Source organism: Lissotriton helveticus, chromosome 2_1 (genome assembly GCF_964261635.1).
Source record: "Lissotriton helveticus chromosome 2_1, aLisHel1.1, whole genome shotgun sequence".
Taxonomy (NCBI): Eukaryota; Metazoa; Chordata; class Amphibia; order Caudata; family Salamandridae; genus Lissotriton; species Lissotriton helveticus.
Window position 1 is genome coordinate 1,940,717,329 of NC_136059.1, and position 26,677 is coordinate 1,940,744,005.

At 49.0% G+C, this 26,677-nt stretch overlaps 1 protein-coding gene across 1 annotated transcript in view; it reads left to right on the forward strand.

Annotated features, from left to right (window-relative positions):
- SMARCA5 (SNF2 related chromatin remodeling ATPase 5) overlaps positions 1 to 26,677 on the forward strand; it is a 472,009-nt gene that overhangs the window by 378,954 nt on the left and 66,378 nt on the right. The window contains 1 exon segment of the mRNA XM_078676875.1: positions 13,903 to 14,021. Within this exon segment, the coding sequence (XP_078533001.1) occupies positions 13,903 to 14,021 (119 nt within the window).

Genomic DNA, 26,677 nt, shown 5'->3' on the forward strand with positions numbered 1-26,677 from the left:
TTTCTGTTGAAAACCAGACAATGGATGCCTATGGAAGGAAATTCAAGTTACTGGTAAGTACGGTTAAGATTACTTTTCAGGGTCCACACTTACAAGAATTTCCAAGTGAAACCAGTCAATGTTACCCTATGGAAGAAAAGTGAGGTTCGAGGCATGTGGGCTGCTAAATTCATATCTTAGCATTAGATCGCCGCCTAGTGTTGGGTCCGGATGATCGCACATTGTTGTCCTGGAAGAGTCTTCGAAGTATCCTGAGATAGGTGGCTCCTCCCCTGGACTACAGTGCGCATGGGCATCGGCTCCATCCCCAGATTGTTTTTTTCCACCATTGGGTTCGGATGTGGTCTCGACGTCTTTCTGTCGAAACCGAGAAAAACTAACTCTTAGCGGCCAAAAGGCCTCGCTTTTTTGCGTCGGTATTGTCTGCGCACGGTCTCGAGTCTTCCGTCTCTTGGAGCCGGAATAAGCGGAGTTTTCTTTCGCTCTTCGGACTTTGAGGCCTTCTCATCGCGACACGACTGCAAAACTTTTCTGAACATGGAGCGGAGCCCGTTTAAGTACTGCCCGCTCTGTGGGTCCAAGTACCCACACATCGATCTACACCCCGTCTGTAACAAATGCCTTTCGCCTGACCACGACGACGGCAAGTGCAAGGCCTGTGCACAGTTCCGGTCTAAGAAGACTCTCAAGCTTCGGCGCGCGGTGCGCATGGAAGCTAGACAAGCGGCCCCGGATCCGGAAAACATCTTCGGCGACCAAGATGAGGAGGACCAGGGTCATCATCTTCAAATCTCCCCACCCGAGACGGAGGTCGAGGCGGATCCGGTAGACGACGACGGAGTCGTGGGTCAAGGCCTTCAATACGTCGACGAGGTAGGAGACGACGAAGAGATTTATGGGGCCGCGGCGGATAGCTCAGGGGACGAGCTCTGCCCCGAAGGTTTCGAGGATACCGACCGGGTCACGGGATCGCCTGTAGGCCTTACCCAAGACCCAATGCCGCAAGCCACAGCCCCGCCTTCTGGCCCGGCCACGGACTTACTTGCTGAGCAGACTGTATCGAAACCGAAACCGAAAGCATCGGGATCGACTACATCTAAAATGGCCGACCCGAAAACGAAACCGAAACTTAAGGACTCGAGTGTCCCTAAGATGGCTGCCGTGCCGGCGAAAACGACTGTACCCGCTACTCCATCGACTCCGTCGACCTCCGGTCCGCAGAAGTCGAAGAAGTCCGTCGATTCCGCTGCTGCACATTCAAAATCGACGCCAGAGGAGGGGTCCTCTAAGAAAGATGGTCGGCACGGGTCAACAGCGGCGCCGCCGTCCAAGCACGCCAAAGCTGGCTCCACGGAGTCTACGCAGGCGCACGGATCGAAGACTGGCACGTCTGCGCACCGGTCCCAGGACTCGGGGTCGGTGACAGCGGGATCCGCGTCGAAAGCCCACAAGGCCCACAAAGACGTCGGATCCGAGGGAAATGTCAAAACATCCTCGTCGGCGCCAAAACCAACTGAGAGTGAGGCGTCCCTCATCGCCGCATCACTACAGAGAATCAGGGAGAAGGCCTCTGCTCCGTCGGCTCCGATATCATCGCCGCAGGCGCAAAAGGACATTCCAGCAAAGCCTTCTGGCAAACTTCTCTTTATTTTGCCGCCAAAGGAGGCGCCGAAAGCCTTTTCCACCAAATCGGCACCGAAGAAGACGGTTTCTTCACCGGCTGGCCCACTTCCACGTCGGGTACTCTAATCAGAGGATGATTCAGAGCATTTCATCGACGCTGACACAGGCAAATTGACCCTCTATAAGAGAAAAATATCTTCAGAGTCAGTGGACTCATATGTCATCCCACTGAAAAAGAAAAGGGTGCCCCTTGACGCTTCAGGCCTCATGGAACCAATCCAGCCTCCTCCGAGACGGAGCCCTACTCCCTCACCAGAACACTCTGCGGGTGAGGGGTATGATGAGGACGAGCAATACAATTTCCCTATCAATGAACCAGATGCACAACCGGATTCATATGATGACACTGGTGACCAGGGCACCCAAAGTGTGGGGCAGGACCCGCAGCTTTTTAATGCACGTGCATCCCCAACTGAGGATTCAGCAGGTTTTCATGCGCTAATTGAGAGGGCAGCGGCCAATCATGATGTGGACATGCATGCTGACCCGATAGAGGAAGACTTCCTTTTCGACACATTTTCAGTCTCTGAAAGGACAGTAAAGACGCTGCCTATGCTTAAAGGAGTCCTCAAGCATGCTGGGGATATATTTAAGGAGCCTACCAGAGCACGAGTGGTCAATCCACGCATTGAAAAGAAGTTCAGACCTGCACCTGCAGACCCCGCATACATTCGGGGACAGTTGCCACTGGACTCTCTTGTGGTCGCCAATGCCAGGAAACGTGCCAACTCCCAGACGACGGGTGAAGCTCCTCCCCCGGATAAGGAGTCCAAAGTGCTAGAGGCAGGGGGCAAAAGAGTAGCTGCGCAGGCCGCAAACTTTTGGCGCATTGCCAATACACAAGCACTCTTAGCACGTTACGATAGGGCGCATTACGACACCCTAGAACAGGTTATACAACACCTGCCTCCAAAGTTCCAAGAAGGCACCAAACTGCTTATTGAGGAAGGGAAGCTAATCTCAAACGCAGCCATCAAGTGTGCACTTGACGCCGCAGACACAGCTGCTAGAGCTATCAACACTAGCGTTATGCTGAGACGACAGGCGTGGCTCCGCATCTCGGGGTTTAAGCCAGATATTCAGACAACCATTCTTAATCAGCCAGTCAATCCTGATAGTCTGTTTGGTCCAGATGTTGACACCACCCTAGAAAAAATTAAAAAAGACACAAACTGCTAAGTCCATGGGGGCCCTACAGTCACAACAGTTTAGTGGCAGCAATTTTCGTCGCTCAGGTGTACGTGGAGTCACCAGAGGACAAATGGGTCAACAATCTCAGTTCTCAAAAGGTGGAGCACAATCCTCGTTCACGAAACAGAACAAGGGAGGTTACAGAAATAACAGCAACAGAGGTCGCGGCAGAGGAAACAACAGCTCCCGCTCCTCTACCCCAAGCAAACAGCGACTCTCTGTCGCTGCCCCCCGACCACTTAACACCTGTCGGGGGGAGACTGCAGCACTTCCTGCCCGTCTGGAGAAACATCACCACGGACAGGTGGGTGCGACAACTAGTCCAGTATGGTTATTGCCTAGAGTTGAAATCCACTCCACCCAACATCCCGCCAAGGCAAAGGCCTATGTCCGCAGAGCACTTGCTCTTATTGCAGCAGGAAGTAGTGGTGATGCTGCAAAAAGGCGCAATCGAGCTCGTGCCGGTGGGAGAGGAAGGCACAGGGGTGTATTCCCTGTACTTCCTTATTCCAAAGAAGGACAAATCTCTCAGACCCATTCTGGATCTACGTCCCCTCAACCTGTACATACTATCAGAACACTTCCATATGCTTACACTGCAACAAATTCTTCCCTTGTTAAACCAAGGGGACTTCTTAGCAACCTTAGATCTCAAGGATGCTTATTTCCACATTCCACTACACCCGTCCCACAGGAAATACCTCAGATTCACTATACAAGGCAAGCATTATCAGTTCAAGGTCCTACCCTTCGGAGTGACCACAGCACCAAGAGTGTTTACCAAGTGTCTGGCGACAGTAGCAGCGCACCTCCGGAGGCAGAACATTCATGTCTACCCCTACCTAGACGACTGGCTCGTTCAGGCCAAGTCGGAACAACAGTGCGCCGCAGACATGTCAACTACCATTCACCTCCTTCACGATCTGGGCTTCTCGTTGAACTACCCAAAGTCGCATCTTCAGCCGGCACATGTCCGGCAGTTTCTAGGTGCGACGATCAATACCCTGACGGCCATGGCTCAGCCAAACCAAGTTAGGATAGACAGCATGCAGTCTCTAATCCAAAGGTTCAGACCACAACACTCACTCCCAGCGAGAGTGTTCATGCAGTTGATTGGCATGATGGCCTCCTGCATCTTCATAGTCCCGCACGCACGGTTGCATATGCGTCCGCTCCAGGAATGCTTAGCAAATCAGTGGACACAGGCTCAGGGACAATTGACAGACCTAGTGTTGGTTACCAGTCGGGCATACGACTCTCTGCATTGGTGGACTCCACACAACCTTTGCAAGGGCCGACTGTTCCAGGAGCCAGTGCCACAAATTATCCTGACAACGGACGCATCTCTCCAGGGATGGGGAGCTCATCTGCTCACTTACACAGTGCAGGGACTATGGACGACGCAGCAACAGAAGATGCACATCAACTATCTGGAACTGATGGCAATCTTCATGGCGCTCAAGTCCTTCATTGTACATCTGTGCAACAAGGTAGTGTTAGTCCGGACGGACAACATGACCGCGATGTACTACATTCAAAAACAGGGGGGCACCCACTCGCCACAGCTGTCTCATCTGGCTCAGGGCATGTGGAAGTGGGCCATTCAGAGGAACATTTTCCTCATGGCGGAACACCTCCCGGGCAAGGACAATCAGATGGCGGATCTGCTCAGCAGATACAGCCATCAAATGCACGAGTGGGAGTTACACCCATCTGTACTCCACCCGTACTTCCAGCAGTGGGGTCATCCAGAGATAGACCTGTTTGCCACAAAAGAAAACGCAAAATGCCAACACTTTGCCGCCAGGTTCCCTCACCCACAGTCGCAGGGCAATGCGATATGGATGAACTGGTCAGGGAAATTTGCGTACGCTTTTCCACCAGCCCCTCTGATACCGCTGGTCGCGAGAAAGCTAAGGCAGCACGCGATGACTCTCATCCTAGTTGCTCCAACGTGGGCGCGCCAAGCATGGTACACCACGTTCCTCGAACTCTCAGTGGTGCCGCATCAAAGACTACGCCTCACGCCCAGTCTTTTGACGCAGAACCATGGAGAAATTCAGCATCCAGATCCGCAACAGCTCAACCTGGCAATCTGGCTCCTGAAGTCCTAGAGTTTGGCTACCTTAACCTGCCTCCGGAATGCATGGACATCATCAAGGAGGCTAGGAAGCCGACTACCAGAGCATGCTATGCTGCGAAATGGAAGCGTTTTGTCATTTACTGTACAGCCAATGACATCAACCCGCTTGATGCATCTATCCCTAACATCATTTGCTATCTGTTGCATCTTTACAAGTGCAATCTAGCGTACACTTCCATTCGGATACATCTATCCGCCATAGCGGCTTATCTTCAGAACAGGCAGCATCTCTCGGTCTTCAGAGTGCCTGCCATTAAGGCTTTCCTTGAAGGTCTGAAGCGAGTCATTCCCCCAAGAACACCACCAGCTCCGGTGTGGAACCTCAATGTGGTCCTCACCAGACTAATGGGACCACCTTTTGAGCCACTGCACTCGTGTGAACTCCAGTTCCTAACGTGGAAAGTAGCTTTCCTAATCGCTATCACGTCGCTACGGCGTGTTAGTGAGCTGCAAGCGCTCACAATCCAAGAGCCATTCATTCAGATTCATCCAAATAGGGTAGTGCTACGTACTAACCCCAAATTCCTTCCGAAGGTGGTGTCACAGTTTCATCTCAACCAAACTATTGACTTACCGGCATTCTTCCAAAACCCACAAACGGTGGCGGAAAGAATGCTCCATACGTTAGACGTACGGAGGGCGTTGATGTACTACATGGACAGGACACAACCCTTTAGAAAGACAACAACTTTTTGTTGCCTTCGCACCACAACACAAAGGCAACCCTATTTCCAAAGCAGGAATAGCCAGGTGGATTGTTAAGTGCATCCAAATATGTTATCAAAAGGCCAAGCTCACTTTAACGATACCCCCAAGGGCGCACTCCACACGCAAACTGGGGGCATCCATGGCTTTCCTGGGAAACATTCCTTTAGAGGATATTTGCAGAGCAGCCACGTGGGTTACACCACATACCTTTACAAAACACTACTGTGTTGACGTACATTCCAAGCAGCAAGCTGCTGTAGGACAGGCTGTTCTCAAGACACTCTTTCAGGTTTCTGCAGCTGGCACGGGCAACCGCCGCTAATGGAGGGACTGCTATGTATTCTATGCTAAGATATGAATTTAGCAGCCCACATGCCTCGAACTGAATATGCTACTTACCAGTATGCATCTGTTCTTGGCATGTAGGGCTGCTAACATTCATATCGCCCACCCTCCTCCCCGGTGCCTGTCGCAGCTGCAGATATACTATTGTATTCACTTATTAGCATGGACATCCTTTACACTTTTCACTCCATCTTCTGCCACAATGGCGAAAAACAATCTGGGGATGGAGCCGATGCCCATGCGCACTGTAGTCCAGGGGAGGAGCCACCTATCTCAGGATACTTCGAAGACTCTTCCAGGACAAAAATGTGCGATCATCCGGACCCAACACTAGGCGGCGATCTAATGCTAAGATATGAATGTTAGCAGCCCTACATGCGAAGAACAGATGCATACTGGTAAGTAGCATATTCATTATCTGCTTTTGGGTAAGTACCCAATTGGTAGAGTTCTGGGCATGGACTCTGGGGTCTCTCAGGGTCCGGTAGGTGCAGTTGGTACACCCTCAGCGGCCCTGGGGCAGCCGGGTGCAGAGGTAGTTAGGCCCAATGTTATCCAATGAGAGGCAGGGGGCCTTCGGTTGGTGGCTGCTGGATAGCAGGCCACGCAGCTGTGGGAGCTGGGCTCCTGGTCACTTGCTCAGGGCAAGTGGGGAAGTAGAATAGGGGACAGGTTGCACTGCCAGGGGCACTCGGGAGGCTCGGTGCAGGGTGCTTTTGAGCCGTCGGGCGCTCAATGTTATTCAATGGGAAAGGGAAAAAGGGAACAAAGACTGCAGACTTGGGGACGGTGATTCTTCAATTGTGACCACCACTTTGAGGTAAGTTGGGATCCTGGAGAAGAGGTAGGTACCCCAAAGGGAGACACAGGGGGTCGCAGGTCGCCAGGTGCAGGCGTGTCTTTGGGAATCGGGAAATCTTACCCTCTGCTGGTCGTGGTCGGAGAGGTCTCTGGTTCTGAGGCTGCAGGCGTCGTCTGGTTCGTCGAGGAGGGTCTTTGGGCACTGGACTTCGGGTCCAAGTCGCCGGGGGGACGTCCTCGTGGTTCTGGATCACTCTGGCACGGGCCGGGCTCTGCGGGTGCAGAGTGGGCTGGTCCGGAGCTTCCTGGCTGGCACCAGGGGGTTTGTTGCAGCAGAGCCTCTGCTGATGGGAGTCCCAGTCTTTAAGAGGGTCAAGGTAGGCAGGTCCTCTAGGTGTCCCAAGGTTGCTGTCCGCAGGAGTCGCCAGGATTTAGGCAGGAGCTGGTTCCAGGATCGACAGGCCGGTAGGGCTGGGGCCAAGTCAGTTGTTGTTGTCCTGTTAGCAGCTGCACGGCGGGTCTTCTTCCTCTTGGTCTTCTTTTCTTATCGGGATCTGAGGAAGGAAGGTTCAGGGATCCCCTAAATACTGAATTTAGCGGCGTTGTAGGGAGGGCAAGGGCAGGGACCAATAGGTCCCTGTCCCGGGGTTGGTACACCCCTAGCCTTCTCTTCTCCTGTGGGAGGGGGGCAGGAGCCTAGCTGTGATTGGGCTGGGCTCCCCATCTTCAAGATGGCTGGAGCCCGGGGTCGTGCTTCACCTAGTCTCCCCCACCTGAGGGGTGGGGTTGGCACAGGCTGGCACCCCCCCCCCCTTCCTGATGTAGTTTTTCCTGCCAGTCTTCCCGCCAGAGTGGGGGTCAGGACTGGTGGGGGCCAGTTGCTGGGTACAGCAAATGGTCTGGAGAAGCTCACAGAGGCGGCATGCCTTTGAAGCTTCCCCCTGCCCATCCTGGGGGAGGAGACCTAGCACCTCGCCCAGAATGTGCATTGTTGCAGGCCCAGGAGAGTGGGGGCTCTCCACCCAGGGGTCCAGCAACATGTCTGCTGTGTGGCAGCCTCTGCAGCCACTCAGCCCAGACGTGGATTGTACGTTAGGTTTTCAAGGGACATCTCTAAGATGCCCTCTGGTGCATTTTACATTAAATCCCACACTGGCATCAGTGCGGGTTTAATGTGCTGAGAAGTTTGGTACCAAACTTGTCAGTCTTCAGTGTAGCCATTATGATACTGTGGAGTTCGTAATGACAACCTCCCAGCACCATATACTCTTAATGGCATCACTGCACTTGCAGTGCCCAGGAATGGCCCTGGGTACTGTAGGGGCACAGGGCTCCTGCACCTGTGCCCGCACCACTGGCATAGGGCACCCAGCTAGAGGGGTGACTGAAGTATGCCAGGGCAGTGGGTTCTGTGGGCATGGCACAAAGGGATGTGTGCCATGTCGACTCTTTGTTTAGTTCTGTACTTTGACATTCAGCCTGCAAAGGCAGTGTGTGGGTGTCAGGGTACAGGGCCCCTGAGGGTGGCACAATAAGTGCTGCAGTCCTCGGGGGTCTTCTCTGGTCACCCTGCCCTACCTAGGTTAACATTTACTAGGGGCTGACAGGGGGCCAGAGATGCCAAATGGGTTTTTAGTTTCAACACAGTTTTAGGAAAGGAACACAGGCCCTGGGTACCTGGTTGGCTGGAACCCAGGGCACACTCAGTCGAAGCACATCAGCAGTTAAGAAAAAAGTGGAGGCATACCAGTGCAAGAAAGATGGCACTTTCTCACAGTGGGCGATCCGACTTGCACTGAAGGCATTCCTTCCCTCTGTCCGGGGAAGTGTGGTGCACGTGTTCATGGACAACACCACCGCTATATGGTATTGCAACAAACAGGGCAGGGTGGGATCGTTGACCCTATGTCAGGAGGCTCTGCATCTCTGGACAAGGCTGGAACATAAAGGCATTACCTTGGTGGTTGAACACCTGGCAGGTTCTCTGAAAGCTAGGGCAGACTAACTCAGCCGCCGGTGCATGATGGATCACAAATGGCTTCTGAACTCTGGTTCAGGTCTCTTTCTGCAGTGGGGAGAGCCTTGGTTAGATCTATTCGCCACCGAAGACAAATCACAATGTCGTCAATTCTGCGCGATGGAATTTCCAAGTCGGCGCACGCACGGCCACGCAGGAGGAGTTTTTTCGTTGTTGGGTTACAGGGGGGAAAGAAGAGGCCTGCCATGAGTTGATTTGTTTGGGGGTGGCTGGGGTTCTAACGAGAGCCTACGCTCTGTTAGCTCAATCTTGTGTATCAGAGCTGATTTTGCTGCCAGAAGAAAAGCATCTAATGTCCCCACCACCCCCGGCCCTGTGACAAACTTGCATTTACTCATCTCCCAAGACTCTGCTGTTTATAGGTGTAGAACACAGAACTTAACTACTGAAACCTTTAAGTAATTATTAAATACCTCGATTCCCAGATGTTAATAATATGGCCCAGCCTGTGCCAGTCTTGGACGGGCCCGCCCTTGGCCTGCGCTGCGGGATGCCGTGCCCACTTTCGAAGCGCCTCCTGACGCTTCCTTATGACGCTGATGGCTGTGCACCTCCCAGGGAAAGCTGGGAGTTGTAGTCCCCTTGTGCCATAGTGCTGGTTAGAACTGGTGAGCCCAGGACGAAGGCGAGCATTGCGGTCCCCTCGGACCGATCAGGGAGCTGGATTGCAGCAGTGAGTGTTAGGCAGTGTATGGCAGAAATGAAAATGCAGAACTTTCTGATACTGAGTGCACCAATCCAGCCCCAATACACTAAATCCTGTTTGGGAGGTGGTCACACCTCCCTGTGACAGGATGCCTATTGTCATACCTTCCTCTGCTCGAGCTTGGCTCAGCAGCAGGAGAGCAGAATCGGGTCTGTGGTTGGCTGCATCCATTTTGTACTGCCCAGGTCGAGAAAGCTGGTACTGTGTAGACCGTTGACCCACATGTGTCCCTTTATAAGGGTGGAATCATACCTCCCACACCAGTTACTGCTGTTGATGGACTATTCCAAGGTGTTTGACCAAACACGACCTGTTTCTAAGCAGCCGTTTTAAAGTTGGCATTTACCGCAAGGCTATAATGCACTTTAACATATGTCTGGCTGCATCACAGACAACCCTGGAGAATGGTCTCCGAAGGCTGCAGTGGGGCTCTGCTCATGCAGAGGCACTCTCTCACATAAAACCCAGCACTCTGCCTTCAGGACTGTTAAGGCTTGCCATAGGGGTGACTGATAGGTATTTAAGTGTAGTGATTTTAGAGGGATATAGTGAACCTATATCTCAGTAAGTGGTGCAAGCACCATCTAACAGTCTGCAGTAGCAGGCCTGTCGTGTCCATTTGGTGGCATCTCATGGGTGGCATAATACATGCTTCAGCCCATGAGAGGCCTCTGGGGTACCTATGCCCTGGGTACATGGTGTACCATATACTAGGGACTAATGAGGGTACCCCAAAATCCAATACAATCTGGAGTGTACCTAAAGTACACGCATCTCAATTTACAGGAGAAAGCAGATAGACTGGGGTCCTGGATAGCAGGATCCCAGTCAGACTCCGCCAAAAACAGTGTGACATCAGCAAAAAAGTGGGGGTAACCGTAAGAAGCAGATACTACTTTCCTACATCACCCATCCTTCCTGTTCTGCGAACTGACTTCTAGGGATAGGGACTCTGACAGGGCCCTAGTTATGTGCGCCAGTGGTCCGTGTCTTGCATGGCTCTTCGCTTCTGGCGTAAAAGTGTCAGAACTGATGTTAGTGAGCAGGGGAGGCGTGTAAGTAGACACCGCAACGTGATCCCTGTGACCATGACGCCACACGCGGAGTCAACCGATGCCACCTACAGGCACGCAGGGGTATTGCTATGAAACAATTTCTCCGAATTCGGTCTGACGCCTGAGGGTAATTTTAATGTAAGGGATCTAGAACTACATGTCTCTTACAGATGCACCGTTACCGACGGTAACTGATGTGGTTTTTAATTTTTTTTAAAACATGACTTTGATTTCAAGAGTTAAAGCTGGCCTGGGAGTGCTGCTAAGTGGATAAATGCTCTTGTCTTTCAAGTGCTGGTTTCCTCCTTTAGAACGAAAACAGGAAGGCCAGAATAGTGTTTACTTTCATTTTCTGACCGTTGTATAAAGGAGTGTTTTACGTTAATGCTATAATTTAGCAGCTTTTCTCAATGGGTGGCTTGTGGTCCACCTACACTGCGTATCTGCCACTGAGAAATATAAACGGCAGATTTCAAATGTGCAGTTGATTAAAATTATTTTTGAGGCATCTATTTGTGCTCATAGAATGTGCTGACAATCGCAGTGAGATGCACAATGTCCCTCTTCATTTGACTTTACTGGATGCTTTTTCTGTAAAATTGCTTTGTCACATGGGCTTGTAAAGCAAAAGCTACCCAAGTTAGATGCTGACAGAATATTTTCTAATTCCCTAGCAGCAGGGAGAACATGCTCTTTTACACCTATTATCTCTGTCCAGATTTTGAACTGTCCCATCGGTTTCCCTTAAAGCACCCTCCACTGCCCTCATCTTAAGGATAGTGTTGCTCTTGGCAAATTTACTGTTTATCAGCACTGTTTTGATGTTGGCAGTAAATAGCTTTGTGACTTTTGTGGTGATAATCAGTAGCTTCTGCTGGCAAATCACTGCACTCACAAAGGCCCACTCTTCTGAGTCACTCCAAAGCCTTCACACTTCTTGTTCTGCTGAAATCACACTGATTTAAATTTTAGATCGGTTTTAATGTTACTTATTACAAATGCATTCAAAAACAACATAAGAACAGCTAAACCATACAAACACAAAAAGGTTTGTGATGCACCTCCCTCTAGATAGACACTGGTCCTAACCTTATATCCCTCCTAAGTTTAAACAAAACAGTGAGCCTTATCCTCTCAAGGTGTGGAACACCACTGCCCATGATGTTCCTAAAGGGCGGTTAGAATAACCAACATACACTTTGCCAACTGTAGGTTGCACCAGTGTCCCATTCGCAATAGATAAATAACTTTACGAATGTCCGTCCAATATTGATAATGTTCAAAGTTCTTTATTCTTCTTTTCAATTGAGAAATATACACCAAACAGCCAACGTGTTTCGTTCTATTAGAAGAACTTCATCAGGGCTGTAAAAAACATTTAAAAATAGATATATATTACAACATAGTACATATAAATAGACACACATACAATTGATATAAAATACAATACAAAGACCGGAGATCAATACTTAAAAACATATTCAACAAACTTATTTAGCATTGTCAATACTGGTTTCTTTATTTAAATATTCCTGGTATAAACCACTTCCCACTTGATAGTTATGAGTCATCCCATACAAGATCCTACATGTATTTCCTATTAGGGCCTATTTGTTTATTTAGGAATCATTTAAGACTGGGACAACCAGTAGGTGAATGTGCCACCTAATATCAGTCAAAACATTTTGCTAACCATTTACAATTCATGGTATATGATCATAATACCAACAATGATGAGGAGAAAAGAGAACCGAAAAATAAAAACATATATATTTAGTAAAGGTACTAGCACAGCTAAGAGGCAAGAAGCCCGGGAAAAAGAAAGCTAAGAAAAAACTGCTCTCCTCAGACTAGAGTTGCATGGTGACAATCTGACATGTTTTTCATATTTGGTAACCCGAATAAACTCCATCCCGAGCGCAAGCCCTTCTAAACCGAGAAACAGAAATACACCTACCAAATGTATTATTGCTTACAAATTTTTGTCCAAAGGAAAAGTCATCCGGCTTGTTCCACTATGGACTCACAGTTTAATTTCCTCTTCCGTTGGGATGTATACAGGCTAAGACAAAATATCTACTATGCCTGCAGAATATAAATGATCAATTTGTGATCAATTTGTTTAAAAATCTAATCTATACAAAACTGTCACAGTGATACTTGTGAACTAAATGTAATATTTCTGTTTGTGTCCCGTTATACACTCCCTCCAATGAACATGTTCCAGCAATTATGTCCCCACTGAATTACACATAGGCATCAATAAAGAACACTGCCTTACCTATTAGACTTTTTTGTCCAACTCCGACGACAGTACAATGTGAAAAGGCTGATGTGCCTGGAAAAAGATTGTAGACAATAAATACAACTCCACTATGAAACCACTGGTTATAAATAATTTTAGATAGAACTCAATATGGAGTAAAAAGTAAAAGATTCAAGTCCCAACCATCAGGTTCACAATTTGCGCCAGTCCTTAAGTATCCAGACTAATCCGTAAATGATTGCCACTTCCTGGTAGAATCCTGAATAAATATAATTTGAGCGGTGGTTACGAAGTATTCCCCATCCACCCGTATTTGACTTGCCCACAATTATATTCGATACATATCACTAAGCTGGACTAGTGTCAGCCTTGTTTATAATTGGGTATACCCAAGTATTTTGGCGCCCTCGCTCATTATGATAGCTCGGTACGCACTTGCATATATCATATTCTTCTGATCCTAGTTGGAAACCAATCCGAGTAACCAACTCGTCAAGTGGCATATTCTAAAGCACAAAAGGGTTTACATGCCTAGTATAACGGCCAGAAACGTCCTAGGGATGCATTTTAAATTAGCAATTGCTCAGATATTCCAAATTTACTGTATTTTGAGAAATGGACCAGTCATCAGAAAATGCACATCAAGCTTAGCATTCATATTGAATGTGATGAATACTGGAAAAGTTTGTTGCTTGGTCTTTCCAGTAGTGTTCAGCTGCTTTAAAATGCACTTAGAAGTAAAAGCAGATACTGTGATCGTATGACAGCCACACTAGACTCTGGAATTGATGCATGCACCTGATGCCAGTGCTGTACTTCGAATGTCCTTGCAACACAACTGATTAATTGCTTTGACTAAATTACCAAAATGAGGTAAGAGTTTGCATTGCGCCTATTACTTCTGTATTAATATTGTTTTTGAATCCCACCCAAGGAAATGTTGCATAAGATATGTCTATTTTACAGCGGTCTTCTGGGAAAGGTGCAATGAGCTCCAAGACATTGAAAAAATAATGGCTCAAATTGAAAGGGGAGAAGCAAGAATTCAAAGAAGAATTAGTATTAAGAAAGCACTTGACACAAAGGTATGCTGAATTTATATTCACAAAAAGAAATGTTCTTGATCGTTAGCCATTATTTTACTGTGGCACCTGGCCTTGGCAGTTTTTTACCTTGAAATGCAAGTTTGGCATCAGAACATACTCCTTAATATTAGAACACTAGATTGTCTGCATATGTGGGTTCTTGGTAGATTTTATAAAACACTATCTAATTCAGAGACAAAATAACTGAATAAGAGAATGCAAGTATTTGTTATTTGCAATGCAGAAGAACTTCACTGCCTATCACTTTAGTGAAATTGTTAATTTTTCCTAAACTTCTGTTTTGAAAATAATGAGCATGTAGACTTGAGTAATGAATTTCACACAATGTAATTCTGTGACCGCCTCTGTGCAGTCACCTGCTGCATAAGTAAGAATTTCTGTACACTAAGCTGTGCCTTTGAGTAAAGCCAGTATGAAAATCATTCAAACCCCTAACAGAAAGAATTTTTTTTAACTTAAAGCTTTTTATGTGGTGGAAATGTGATGTTTAGACTTTTTCCCCAACCGTGTGTGCCAGTCCCAATGCTAGCATTCCTTAGGCATTTGTGCCTCCGTTGGTGAGAATGCAAAACAAAGCACTTTGTATGATTGACCAAGTGCATCACACTATAGCTTAGTGCCCACTTTGCCTCAATGCTTTATGAAGATTGAGATACGCAGTGAATTCCGGTTAGTTGGCGGGGAATTACTCTGTCTGTCTGTCTGTGTGTGTGTGTGTGTGTGTGTGTGTGTGTGTGTGTGTGTGTATATATGTGTATATATATATATATATATATATATATATATATATATATATATATATATATATATATATATATATATATATTTGAAGTCAGGGCTGACCTTACTCTCAAAAGTGGTAGCTTGTTCGAGCAGTAAGGCAGTACCAGAGGACAGTGTAAAGCATTGGTTGTCCTCACTCAGTCAGCAAAAGGTTTCACACACTGAAGACTGAACTCCAGGCCAATGGTTTTTATATCAAAAGGTATAGTTTTATTTTTAGGAGCATCAGGTATCAAGATATACTTTTCTCAATTATGGGTGATCTCAGGTAATTACTTTGTAGAATGAAAATAACTTTGTAAACACAACAGGTACAGGGGTTGCAGTAGGCAACACAATTCTAAACACAATCTAACATTGAGCTCAATGGGTTTTTCTACAAAAATGCAGTTGATTACTTTGTAAATTACTTTTGTAATTCCAGGACTGGATCCTAGATTCACTCCTGGGGTCTAAGCTGAAAACAGTTTAGTAAAAACATTTTGGTTATTGCAATGATTTTTTTATTTGAAGTCTGTTTTTATTTCACCCCCGAAGTAGGGAGTACGCAAAAAAGTGACATATACACGGCGATAAGCCTACAACCCCACAAGGGCCGGCTGCGTCAGAGGAAATGCAGTAATATAACATGGGAATTGTGTTTACTTAACGTTATACACAGCGTTCCGCCTACAACCCAATAGGGCCGGGCGCGTCTGTAAGATTAAAAAAAAAACTTCTGTCATGCTGAAAAGTCACTGCCAACAATAACCTGGCCTCTAGGGCCGAGTGTAGACCAGGAACTAGAACTAATAGAACTACCGGACCAGAGCGGTCCAAACTACAACCAGGTGCCTATTGCAATGATTTTTAAGGAATATAAAGGTATTTCAAAAGTTTACACTTAAACTTTTCAGTGAAAATCTAGCAATGTTATCCAATGGGAGAAAATTCAGGTTACAGGTAAAGTACGTTCTGCTTACTTTTGTAATCCAGTGCTGGGCTCCTAGGTCCAGCACTGGGATCTCTACTTAAGACAGGTAAGTAATTACGTTTCCGTAATAGGTACGATTTTCAAGAAATATTTCAAGTTTTCAAAAGTAGACACTTAGAATAAATTTCATAGAAAAGCAGACAATGGATTCCTATGGAAAAAATTCAGGTTACTAATAAACCTGGTTAGGATAACTTTTGAGGTTCAGTCCTGGGCTACAAGGTACAGTACTGGCTTCTCTCCTGATCACAGGTGAGTAATTCGGTATTCCGTTGATTTTATAGGAATATTTCAAAACTTCACACAGAAGATTTTTTGAGTCAAACCAGTCAGTTATCCTACGGCAGGAAAGAGGGTTATCGGTTTCCAGGTGAGGACTCGACCAGTGAAGTAAAGGTTCTGGGCATAGACTGGGGGGGGGGGGGGGGGGGGGGACTCTGAACCAAAATCTTCTATGCTGAAATCCACTCCAAAAAGGACAGACGAGCTGAGCTCGTCATGACCACGCCCGTTCCTTAGAACGCCCAGCCCAGCAGGGGAATTAGCCCTGCGTGTGAGCGTTCTAACGGTCATGACAAGCTCAGCTCTTCATGAGCACACGAGAACCGTGGCTCATGACGAGCTGAGCTAGTCAGGAGCGTGGGAGGGGTTAAAGGCTGCAGACTCGGGGAGGGAGATTCTTCAGGTGCCACCACCACTTCGAGAGGTAAGTTGGGATCTTGGAGAAGAGGTAGGTACCCCAAAGGAGGGTACAGGGGGCAGCGCCCCGGTGCTCATGACGAGCTCAGCTAGTCATGAGCCACGTTTCTCGTGTGCTCATGACGAGCTGAGCTCGTCATGAGCACGCCCGTTCCTTAGAACGCCCAGCCCAGCAGGGGAATTAGCCCTGCGTGTGAGCGTTCTAACGGTCATGACAAGCTCAGCTCTTCATGAGCACACGAGAACCGTGGCTCATGATGAGCTGAGCTAGTCATGAGCGTGGGAGGGGTTAAAGGCTGCAGACTTGGGGAGGGAGATTCTTCAGGTGACACCACCACTTCGAGAGGTAAGTTGGGATCTTGGAGAAGAGGTAGGTACCCCAAAGGAGGGTACAGGGGGCCGCAGGGCGCCGGATGCAGGATTGTCTTTGGGTGTCGGGAATCTTACCCTCGGCTGGTCGTGGTTGGTGGCGTCCCTGGCTCTGAGGCTGCAGGCGTCGTCTGGTTCGTCGAGGAAAGTCTCTGAGCACTGGACTTCATGTCCCAGTCACCAGGGGGGCGTCCTCGTGGTCTTGGATCACTCTGGTACGGGCCTGGCTCGGCGGGTGCAGAGTGGGTTGGTCTTGTGCTTCCTGGCTGGCACCAGGGGTATGGTTGTTGAAGCAGAGCCTCTGCTTACGGGAGTCCCAGTCTTTGAGAGGGTCAAGGCAGGCAGGTCCTCAGGTTGCTGTCCGCAGGAGTCGCTGGGTTTAAGCAGAAGCATGTTCCAGGATCGACAGGCCGGTAGGGCTGAGGCCAAGTCCGTTGGGGTCGTCCTGTTAGCAGCTGCACGGCGGGTCCTCTTCTTTCTTCTTTTCTTTTTGGGAAATGACGAAGGAAGGATCAGGGAGCCCCTAAGTACTGAATTTAGGGGCGTTACAGGTAGGGCAAGGGCAGGGACCAATAGGTCCCTGTCCTGGGGTGGGTACACCCCCTAGTCTGCTCCTCTCCTGTGGGAGGGGGGCAGGAGCCTAGCTGTGATTGGGCAGGGCTCCCCATCTTCAAGATGGCCGGAGCCCGGGGTCGTGCTTCACCTTGCCTCACCCACCTGAGGGGTGGGGTTGGCACAGGCTGGCACACCTCCCTTCCTGACGTAGGGTTTCCCGCCAGTCTTCCCGCCAGAGTGGGGGTCAGAACCGGTGGGGGCCAGTTGCTGGGTACAGCAAATGGTCTTGAGAAGCTCACAGAGGCGGCAGGCCTTTGAAGCTTCCCCCTGCCCATCCTGGGGGAGGAGACCTAGCACCTCGCCCAGGATGTGCATTGTTGCGGGCTCAGGGGAGCGGGGGGCTCTCCACCCAGGGGACTAGCAACATGTCTGCTGTGGGGCAGCCTAGGCAGCCTCTCAGTCCAGACGTGGATTGTAGGTTTAGGTTTCAGGGGGCATCTCTAAGATGCCCTTTGGTGCATTTTACATCTGGCACCAGAGTGGGTTTAATGTGCTGAGAAGTTTGATACCAAACTATTTCGCCTTCAGTTGGGCCATCATGGTGATGTGGAGTTCGTAATGTCGACCTCCCAGCACCATATACTCTTAATGGTAGCACTGCACTTAATGTCCAGGCATGGCCTTGGGTACTGTAGTGGCACAGGGCTCATGCACTTGTGCCCATACCACTGGCATAAGACACCCAGCTAGAGGGTTGACTGAGGTATGCCAGGGCAGTGGGTCTTGTGGGCATGGCACACAGGGACGTCTTCGACGAAACACAACACAGTCCTGCCCAAGAAGAAAAAGAACTGTTCTCTGTGTCCGAAGCCGACTCCAACATGGAAGAAGACCTCAACGTCACTCCGACTCAACGGACCGGGAGGACAGACTCCCAGTTGCCCACTCAACCTAAAGGAAAGGCTCTGTTGTCACCCTCGTGCTCTGGTTGACACAGTGAAAGTTTCACATGCCCCGCCCTCCAGCCCGGCTGTGAAACACAAACATAAGCCTTCCGGCTCGGGCTCGAGGCCAATCCCAGTCCGGTGCTGAACCAACACCTTCGGCACTGAAACATAAGGACAAACACAGGTGCACACATGTCCATGTCCCCGTGCAGTCCAGCAACCCAAGACCGCCATCACGAGGAAATCCACAGCCCAAGTCGTCGGCAGCCATTTTGTAAGTTCAGCCTCTTCACCCCCCTCCGCGACTCCCGGGACAGTTCACAGATGCGGGCCTTTACAGATATCCAGGGGGTCCCAGCAATGGCTGCCTTGGTGCAGAAAGGAGAGCCGCCCAAGGCGGGGGGCCGCCTGTATTATCGCTGGCGCTCCTCACAGACAGAGCGCGAGGGTCCAGGGTCGATGGACGGAGCAGCGGCAGGGGGACCCCTTCACACGATCAATCCACGGAGCACCGTGCCCTGCACCAGCCTCACGGCCGCCAAGGCAGGCCCGGATCAGGGTCACCGGGATGTTCACACAACGGCTCTCGCCAGTGGCTCAGTCTCTCTCGGCCGGGGCTGACGGTCACCACAACGCCAGGCCGGATCCAATAGGCGAGGCCCCGGTCTCCGCACCACGAAGGCCCGGGTCCCCTCGGGGGGCACAACTTCGGAACCGCAGCATGCCGGAGCCCCCAGTTCAAACGGTGAGTAAGAACGAAATGTTGCGTTTCTATTTCTTCGAAAATATGTCGTCTCTGGGCAGGATATGCAGCAGGATATGCGAGTCAGGCCAGAGGGCTGACGTAGCAGAGCTACAAAGGGCTTGCAGGATTGAACCGGGTTAAATTTGACTTTTTCATTGACGAAGAATGTGACAATATGATGATCTGACCAGTCACAGGGTTGGATAGATTCAAGTTGGATAGAGTCCTCTTTGGAGATGATGAGGTCAATGATAGAGCCTTTCTCGTGGGTCGGGCTGTTGCATATTTGGGAGAGGTCAAGGGCATCGAGGACGTTTTTAAGACTATTTACCACCGCGTCATTATGATCGTTCCAGTGGAGGTTGAAGTCACCAAGGTATATTTGTGGGAGTTGTCGCCCTGAATTAGTTGTGATCAGATCCATGATTTGTTGCGAGAAGGTAAGGTTATCCCCTGGAGGGTGGTAAATGCCGTGAAGAGAGCATATCGGTTTGACCTCACTGATAATATCGAGGCAGATGTATTCAAAGGATGTTGGGGAGGGTAGGGAGGGAGAGGTTACTTTCCGGACAGAGAGGTTACTCCTGTGTATACATGCGATTCCACCACCTTTTTGACCTACTCTGTCTAGTCTAGTGATGTGGTAGCTGGGGGGAACCAGTATGTCCATTATAGGTGTAGAAGATTCAGTTAGCCACGTTTCAGTTAAGAAGATTAGGTCAAGGTCCAGTGTTAAGATGAGATCAGCGATTGCAGAGGAGTGCCTAGGGGCCGATCTGCAGTTGAGGAGGGTGCATTTGAGACGGGGTGTGTCGAGGGTGGAAGGGTCTTCTAGAGAGAGGGGGACTTTTCTCAGGTTACTAAGGATAGAAATTCTGTTTAGTGTGGGGGGTCTAAGGGGATTAGGATGAATCGTTGGAATGGCGCGGAGGGTGGTGGGTATGTTGTTAAGGGGAGATGGCTCGTAGGAGCGGAGGAGGGTGACTGTGTCGAGGTCAGATAGTGGGTTGCAGGAGCGATGGGGATGGTTTTCACGATTTCGGACAGGGATTGAAGTCCAGTGCGGGGGGCGCTGAGTGCGAGAGTCAACCGACCGGGTGGAAGTCCTGTTGGGAAGGGTGGTGCTGTTGAAGGCGGGTGAGGGGCGTCTGGGGTGTGTGCAGAGTAATTGTTTGATGATGTGAATGTCTTCTTGGAGCTTGTGGAGGGTGGTGGGTGAGGAGTGACTGGAGGAGGGAGGCCATAATGTAATCAAGTGTGGGATGTGTGTTGGTGGTGGGGATTGGAGTGTTGGGGGTGGATGACCCATGGGGGAGGTTGGAGGTATGGAAGAGGGTATTAGTGGTGGGCGGCGAGTGCATGGTGGAGGATGGGCGTATGTTAGTGGTGATGGGGGCGCATGAAGGGTAGTGGGGTGTGAGAATGGGGGGGAGTGGTATTGTGTGTGGCTCTTTTTTGAGGAGGCGGAGTTGAGTTGATAGAGGCGTGTTCTGTGTGGTTAGTTAATGGGTGGAAGCGGGGGCTGAGAATGGGGGGATAAGGGGTGGGGTTTGTCTGTTTGCGTGTCGGTCTGGTGCTGAACTCGGTTAGGCGTATTGTGGGTGGGAGTTGTGGTGTCATGGGTGAAGAGAATGGGAATGTGGGCTGGTGAAAGGGGGGAGGGGGTACGGTTGGTGTGTGTGGGGGAAAGATCTGTGTCTGTGATTGAGGGGTGTGGGGTAGCAACAGTAGATGGGTGCGTACTGGCAACTGAGGTTTTTTTTGGGTATTCCAGAATTACAAGGCGCACAACCAGAGTGTCCGTAAAGTTAAAGTTAAAGTTTGAAACAAAAGTATACAATAGTTGGTACAGGCAATGGGGCGAACGGTAAAACCTCACAACCGCTCAACGATGGACCAAGCTTGGTACATACTAGAACAAGAAGAAAACCACAATGCCCCTGCACTCGTACAGAAGTGTAATTAAGGTGTGTGATAACAACACTGTCAATTAGCTCAGTATGAGGGAAAAATTAGAACAACATCCAACTTATTCAAGTAGATCAATTGTCGGTAATCATTTTTCAGACAAAATAGGGAAGGAAAATCAGGATGTAATCCGTTGTTGGTACGAAAGAGTTTCGTTTATTGTTCCTTTAGGTAGGCCAACACGTGTTTCATCGCAGGGAAACAGACTGCGAATCTTCAGGGCCTAATAGGTGAGGTGCAAAGGCCACCTCGGATAAGTGTTTTCGAAGGATCCTGTAAGGCGGAGTTTCACTGGTTGAGTGAAGTCGCACTCCGAGACCGGATAAGTCTCTTAAATAAAGCACAAAGTGTAAACCGAGAGGAGAGGATTGACAGGTAACTTCAGATACGTGACGTTGTCAACAAACACGAAAGGCGGGTACACCTTGTCGTGGCAGTTCTCCCTCTTGAGTTTCCCGGCGCCGTTTTCCAAGGACCGTCCTTGGAAAACGGCGCCGGGAAACTCAAGAGGGCGAACTGCCACGACAAGGTGTACCCGCCTTTCGTGTTTGTTGACAACGTCACGTATCTGAAGTTACCTGTCAATCCTCTCCTCCCGGTTTACACTTTGTGCTTTATTTAAGAGACTTATCCGGTCTCGGAGTGCGACTTCACTCAACCAGTGAAACTCCGCCTTACAGGATCCTTCGAAAACACTTATCCGAGGTGGCCTTTGCACCTCACCTATTAGGCCCTGAAGATTCGCAGTCTGTTTCCCTGCGATGAAACACGTGTTGGCCTACCTAAAGGAACAATAAACGAAACTCTTTCGTACCAACAACGGATTACATCCTGATTTTCCTTCCCTATTTTGTCTGAAAAATGATTACCGACAATTGATCTACTTGAATAAGTTGGATGTTGTTCTAATTTTTCCCTCATACTGAGCTAATTGACAGTGTTGTTATCACACACCTTAATTACACTTCTGTACGAGTGCAGGGGCATTGTGGTTTTCTTTCAGTAGATGGGTGCGTGACTAAGGTGCCGGTGGTAGAGGAGAGGTACGTGTCTTTTTGGGGCTGAGCTAGATTAGAGGCGTTGTCGTAGGGGGCTGTGGTGTCAGGAGTGAAAGGAATGGGAGTGGTATGAATGGAGGTCAAGGTGTTGGTGGGGGGGAGAGGGTGCGGCTGGTGAATGTGGGGGAGAGATCTAAGTCTGTGATTTAGGAGTGTGAGGTGGCTGCAGTAGGTGGGTGGATGACGGAGGTGCCGGGCGTAGAGGAGAGGTGCGCGTCATTTAGGGACTGAGCTAGATTAGAATGGTTATGGTTGGGGGCTGTGAGGTCAAGGGTGATCGGACTGAGAGTGCTATGAGTGGGGGTCTGCGAATTGGAGATGTGCTGTAAGAAAGTGGGGAACAGGTTGTCTAGTAGTTCCAGGTTCCTGTCTGTGGATTGGATTAGGACAATCCCGTTGTTATAGATAGTGATCGTTGTTCTGCCCGGGAAGAGTTGGGATGGTGTGATGGAGAGTGTTCGGCCATGGGTGGATTTCCTGGAGTTGGAGACGGTGAGTAAAGAGAGGAACGGGTTTCTCCATTGAGCTCTGCGTGTGGTGTGGGAGATGATATCCATGTTTGCGGCACCATTAACCGGTGAGAAGTAGGTGTCTGCAAAGGGAGTTTCAGGGTGGGACCTCAGTAAGTTGTGTTTAAAGCGTTTGGCGGCTTTTTTGGTGAGTGTGGGTGGGTAGGTGATTCTATGTGTGCTTGCCGATGAGCTCCATGTTGGGATGACTGAGTAGGTAGGTGTCGGAGGATGCCCAGTAATCGCCGGTTGCAAGGAATGGAAGTGACACTAGTGGGCAGCCAAAGTATATGCGTTAGTAGTTAATGCCAACAGGGATAAGAGTTGGCGTGGGTGCGAGTTGCACGGATGTAGGGTGCACAATAATGATATACAGGAGCAGAATACAAACGCATACACTACTACCCGGTTGCATGAAACATCAGTGACATTAATGAGCAGCCAAAGTATGAGGTAGTAATTGGTGCATACATGAATAACACTTACATGTACAGAATAAAATATAGGTATAATACTGACGATATAATCGGTGTGGTTTACAAACATGTACAGAATAAAATATAGGTATAATACTGACGATATAATAAAATGAAATACCGATGAAGACAGTAAAATACCTGAATCAAAAGTGACAACAGTGAGTAGTCAAAAATGAGTGGTCAAAAATAAATGAGGTACATGACTCAGTGACAAAATAGAGTTGCACAAAAGTTATGTTATATAACAATAGTGAGTAGTCAAAATATAGATGAGGGTTTAAAGCGATTAGCGGCTTTTTTGGTGCATGTGGATGGATAGTTGATTTTATGTGTGCGCTTGCCAATCGGATCCATGTTGGGTATGATATTTAGGTGGGTATGGGAGGGAGAGCGATAACATAGGACAAAAGTGACATTAGTGAGCAGCCCCCATAACCAAAATATAAGAGGTAGCAATTGGTGCAGTCCAGGAATAAAAAGTGAAATGGGTGAAGCTCACCAATAAAATGTCCCAAGTATCTGGGGTGACAATAGTGCAATGCAAGAATAAAAAGTGAGCTGGGTGTCTATTACTAAAAATGAGCAATATACCAGTAGAAGAACACAATACAGGTGCAAACAACAAGCTACATGAGTCAAAATGACCCTAGTGAGCAGCCAGGAATATATGAGGTAGCGATCGGTGCAATATATCCAAGTAGCATTATAATACCATAATACACAATATAATATAAAAATATAAAATAATATAGTATAGTAGACCACTAATCCCACGAAGGTTTAGATACAGGGCATTGCAGAGTATGCAGTTGTTCGTTGAGATTAGTCTAATAAGGCCAATTCTTAGGGTATGATCAGATCGTGAAAATGACTAGTCCATGATGGCCGCTAAAGAGAGAGAGGCCAGTCTAAAATGGCCGCCAAGTAGGGGGGAAGGAGACGATGGTCCTCTTTTGTTGTTGTTGCTTTGAGAACAGGGAAGGGAAGTACCAGGTTCCGTTTGAGCAAGCCCAGTTCCTAGCTAGATATGAGGTAGCGGTCGGTGCATTACAGGTGAAGGAAAGTGAAATGGGTGCCAGTTCCGTAAAATGTGCAGAATACAATTGGAAATAGTCTAAAGAATCCAGTTCTTAGTACATGTGGTGCAGAAATGACTAGTCCATGATGGTCGCCTAAGAGCCAGTCTATTATGGCCGATCAGAAAGGGGAGATAGAGACATTAGTCCTCTGTCTGTTGTTATTACTTTGAGAACAGGGGAAAGGCAGTTTCCTTTCTGTTTGAGCAATCCCAGCCCCCAACTTGCTGGGCGAGAGTCTTATCTCTATTTTTGGAGGTCTTGTGTGGAGGAGTTAGGTTGAGGAGCCTCGTGGGCAGCAGCGGTACCGGAGGGGATTTATAGCTACAGTTTTATGGCCCCAGCCATTTTGAACAAAGGATGTGGTTTAAAAATGAGAGCCAGCTAGTGGGGTGGGGGGAAGTAAATACCTTTTGAATTTTCTGCTCACCTTAAAAATACCTTTTCAATTTTCTGCTTTGGATGCCTCAGGAACCAGGTTAACTGCACCAGGAAAGCCAGGTGCATAAGGGTAAAGTGACATTGGAACCTCCCGTAGATTACAATGGAAGACATGGGAAGAAAGGCCTCTGGGGAAGTCTCTGAAGATGTCCAGCGGAATCCAAGGGTGGATTCTTGAAGCTTTGAACCTGCAAGTAGAAGGGACAGAGTCTATGCCACTCGGAGCTGACCAGGAGGCACGGAAGCTCAATTCCAACTCTTGGGAAGGAGCTCCTGAGAGTTGACTAGGACCTTGTTGCCGCAGCTGTGGGGACCGGGCAATGCATAGGAAGTCCAGGAGCCGTACACGAACTGACCCACATTGGATGTGTGTCTAGCTGGTCGGTGTCCTGCGGGAGCACTAACAAGCCTTGGTAGCCGCAACTGGTGGAAAGAAGCGTTACGACCAGCAAGATCCAAAGGACTCGCCAAGTGCAGGAGAGTCAGAACAGGACCCAAGCAAGCAGGGGAGTACACCAAAGCAGGAGCAGACCCTCAAGAGGATCCATAGGCCCGTGGCATAGGAGTCTTAAGAGGACCTCAGGCAGCTCTCCAAAGATGGAGGTTCAGGTTGCAAGGGATGCAGTGAGGATGCTGATTTTCAAGGGATGAGGTGATGGAGGATGAAGCTTCTTGTAGCCAGACTATCTTTGGAGTGCAGAGCCAACACGCCTTGGCAATGGCATGTCAACGCAGTGCACAGGGGTTTGATCCCAGCTGCTCCAACAAGGAATACTGTCCTCCAAACTGCAGAAAAAATAGTTCTGGCCTCTGGAGAGCCACAGAACCACCACCACCTGTGTTGCTGGGCGTCAGGAAGTTCGTAGGACGACAAGAGCAGCAGACAGGACAGCTTTGTTGCGGGCCTGCAGATGAGTGACTCCTTCACTCAAAGGGAGATTTCTTCAGATATCCTTGATGCACACAGGTATTCTGGAGAGCCCGAGTGAAACAGACACAGAAGAGGCAGGAGACTTGCAGTATAAATAGCGAGACCAGAGCAGCAGGAGTCTTCCTTGATGCAGTTTTTGTTCCAGGTGAATTCCAACAAAATCCATGTCCAGATGGTCGAAGAGTGTCTTGGTTTTAGATGTGGGTCTTGTTCCAAGACGAATGAGGACCCACCCACGGGGGAGCCCTTAAATACCGAAGTAAAGGGTTAAAACAACTTTAGGGTCCCTCCCAGAGGAGGGCTGGATAGTGGTGAGGATACTCCCCCTATCCTTTGCCCAGTTTCGTGCCCGAAGGGTACCAAGGGTTCCTGAACTGGCTCAAACCGGTGTATGCAAGGAGGGGACCAAATGTGCTCTTCGGTGCAGTCTGGTGGTGCTGGAAAACGCTACCACCCCAGCCTAGTACACAAGTCCTGTCTGGGAGGTGGTCAGGAAACCTATTGTTTTACCTTTGCCTGCTCAAGTTCAGCTTAGCAGGAGGGCAGAACAGTGTCTGTGGTCACTGGCAGCACATTCTGGCTGGCAGACCCTGAAGGCTTTAACCGGGTGTAGGGAAGTAGGATCCTTCTTGCATGGTTACCCCCCACTTTTTGCCTGAAGTCAGTGTGTTTTGGACCATTCTGACTGGGATCCTACTTATCGGGCCCCCAGCATCTGTGCTTTCGCCCCAAATTTGAGTGTGGTGTAAGTACTTTGGTACCTTCCCAATTGGCTACTGGTGTACCCTTCTAAGTCCCTAGTATATGGTACTAAGGTACCCTATACATAGGTACACCAGGGGTCGCCGATGGGAGACCACTCAAACGGACTACAGGCTTTCCTTGGCTGCCTGTGTAAGCTGGTGCTAGCACCACATACAACCGGTATAAGGTTTCTTATATCTGAGTTCACTGCACTTAACACCTATAAGTCACCACTAAGGTAGGTCTTTCAATCCTGAAGGCAGGGTGCTAGGTTATATGTGTGATGGTGTCGTCCTGCATGAGCAATACACCCTCTACAAACCCCTGAGTCGATTCTCCAGCCTTTGTAAGTGTGGTC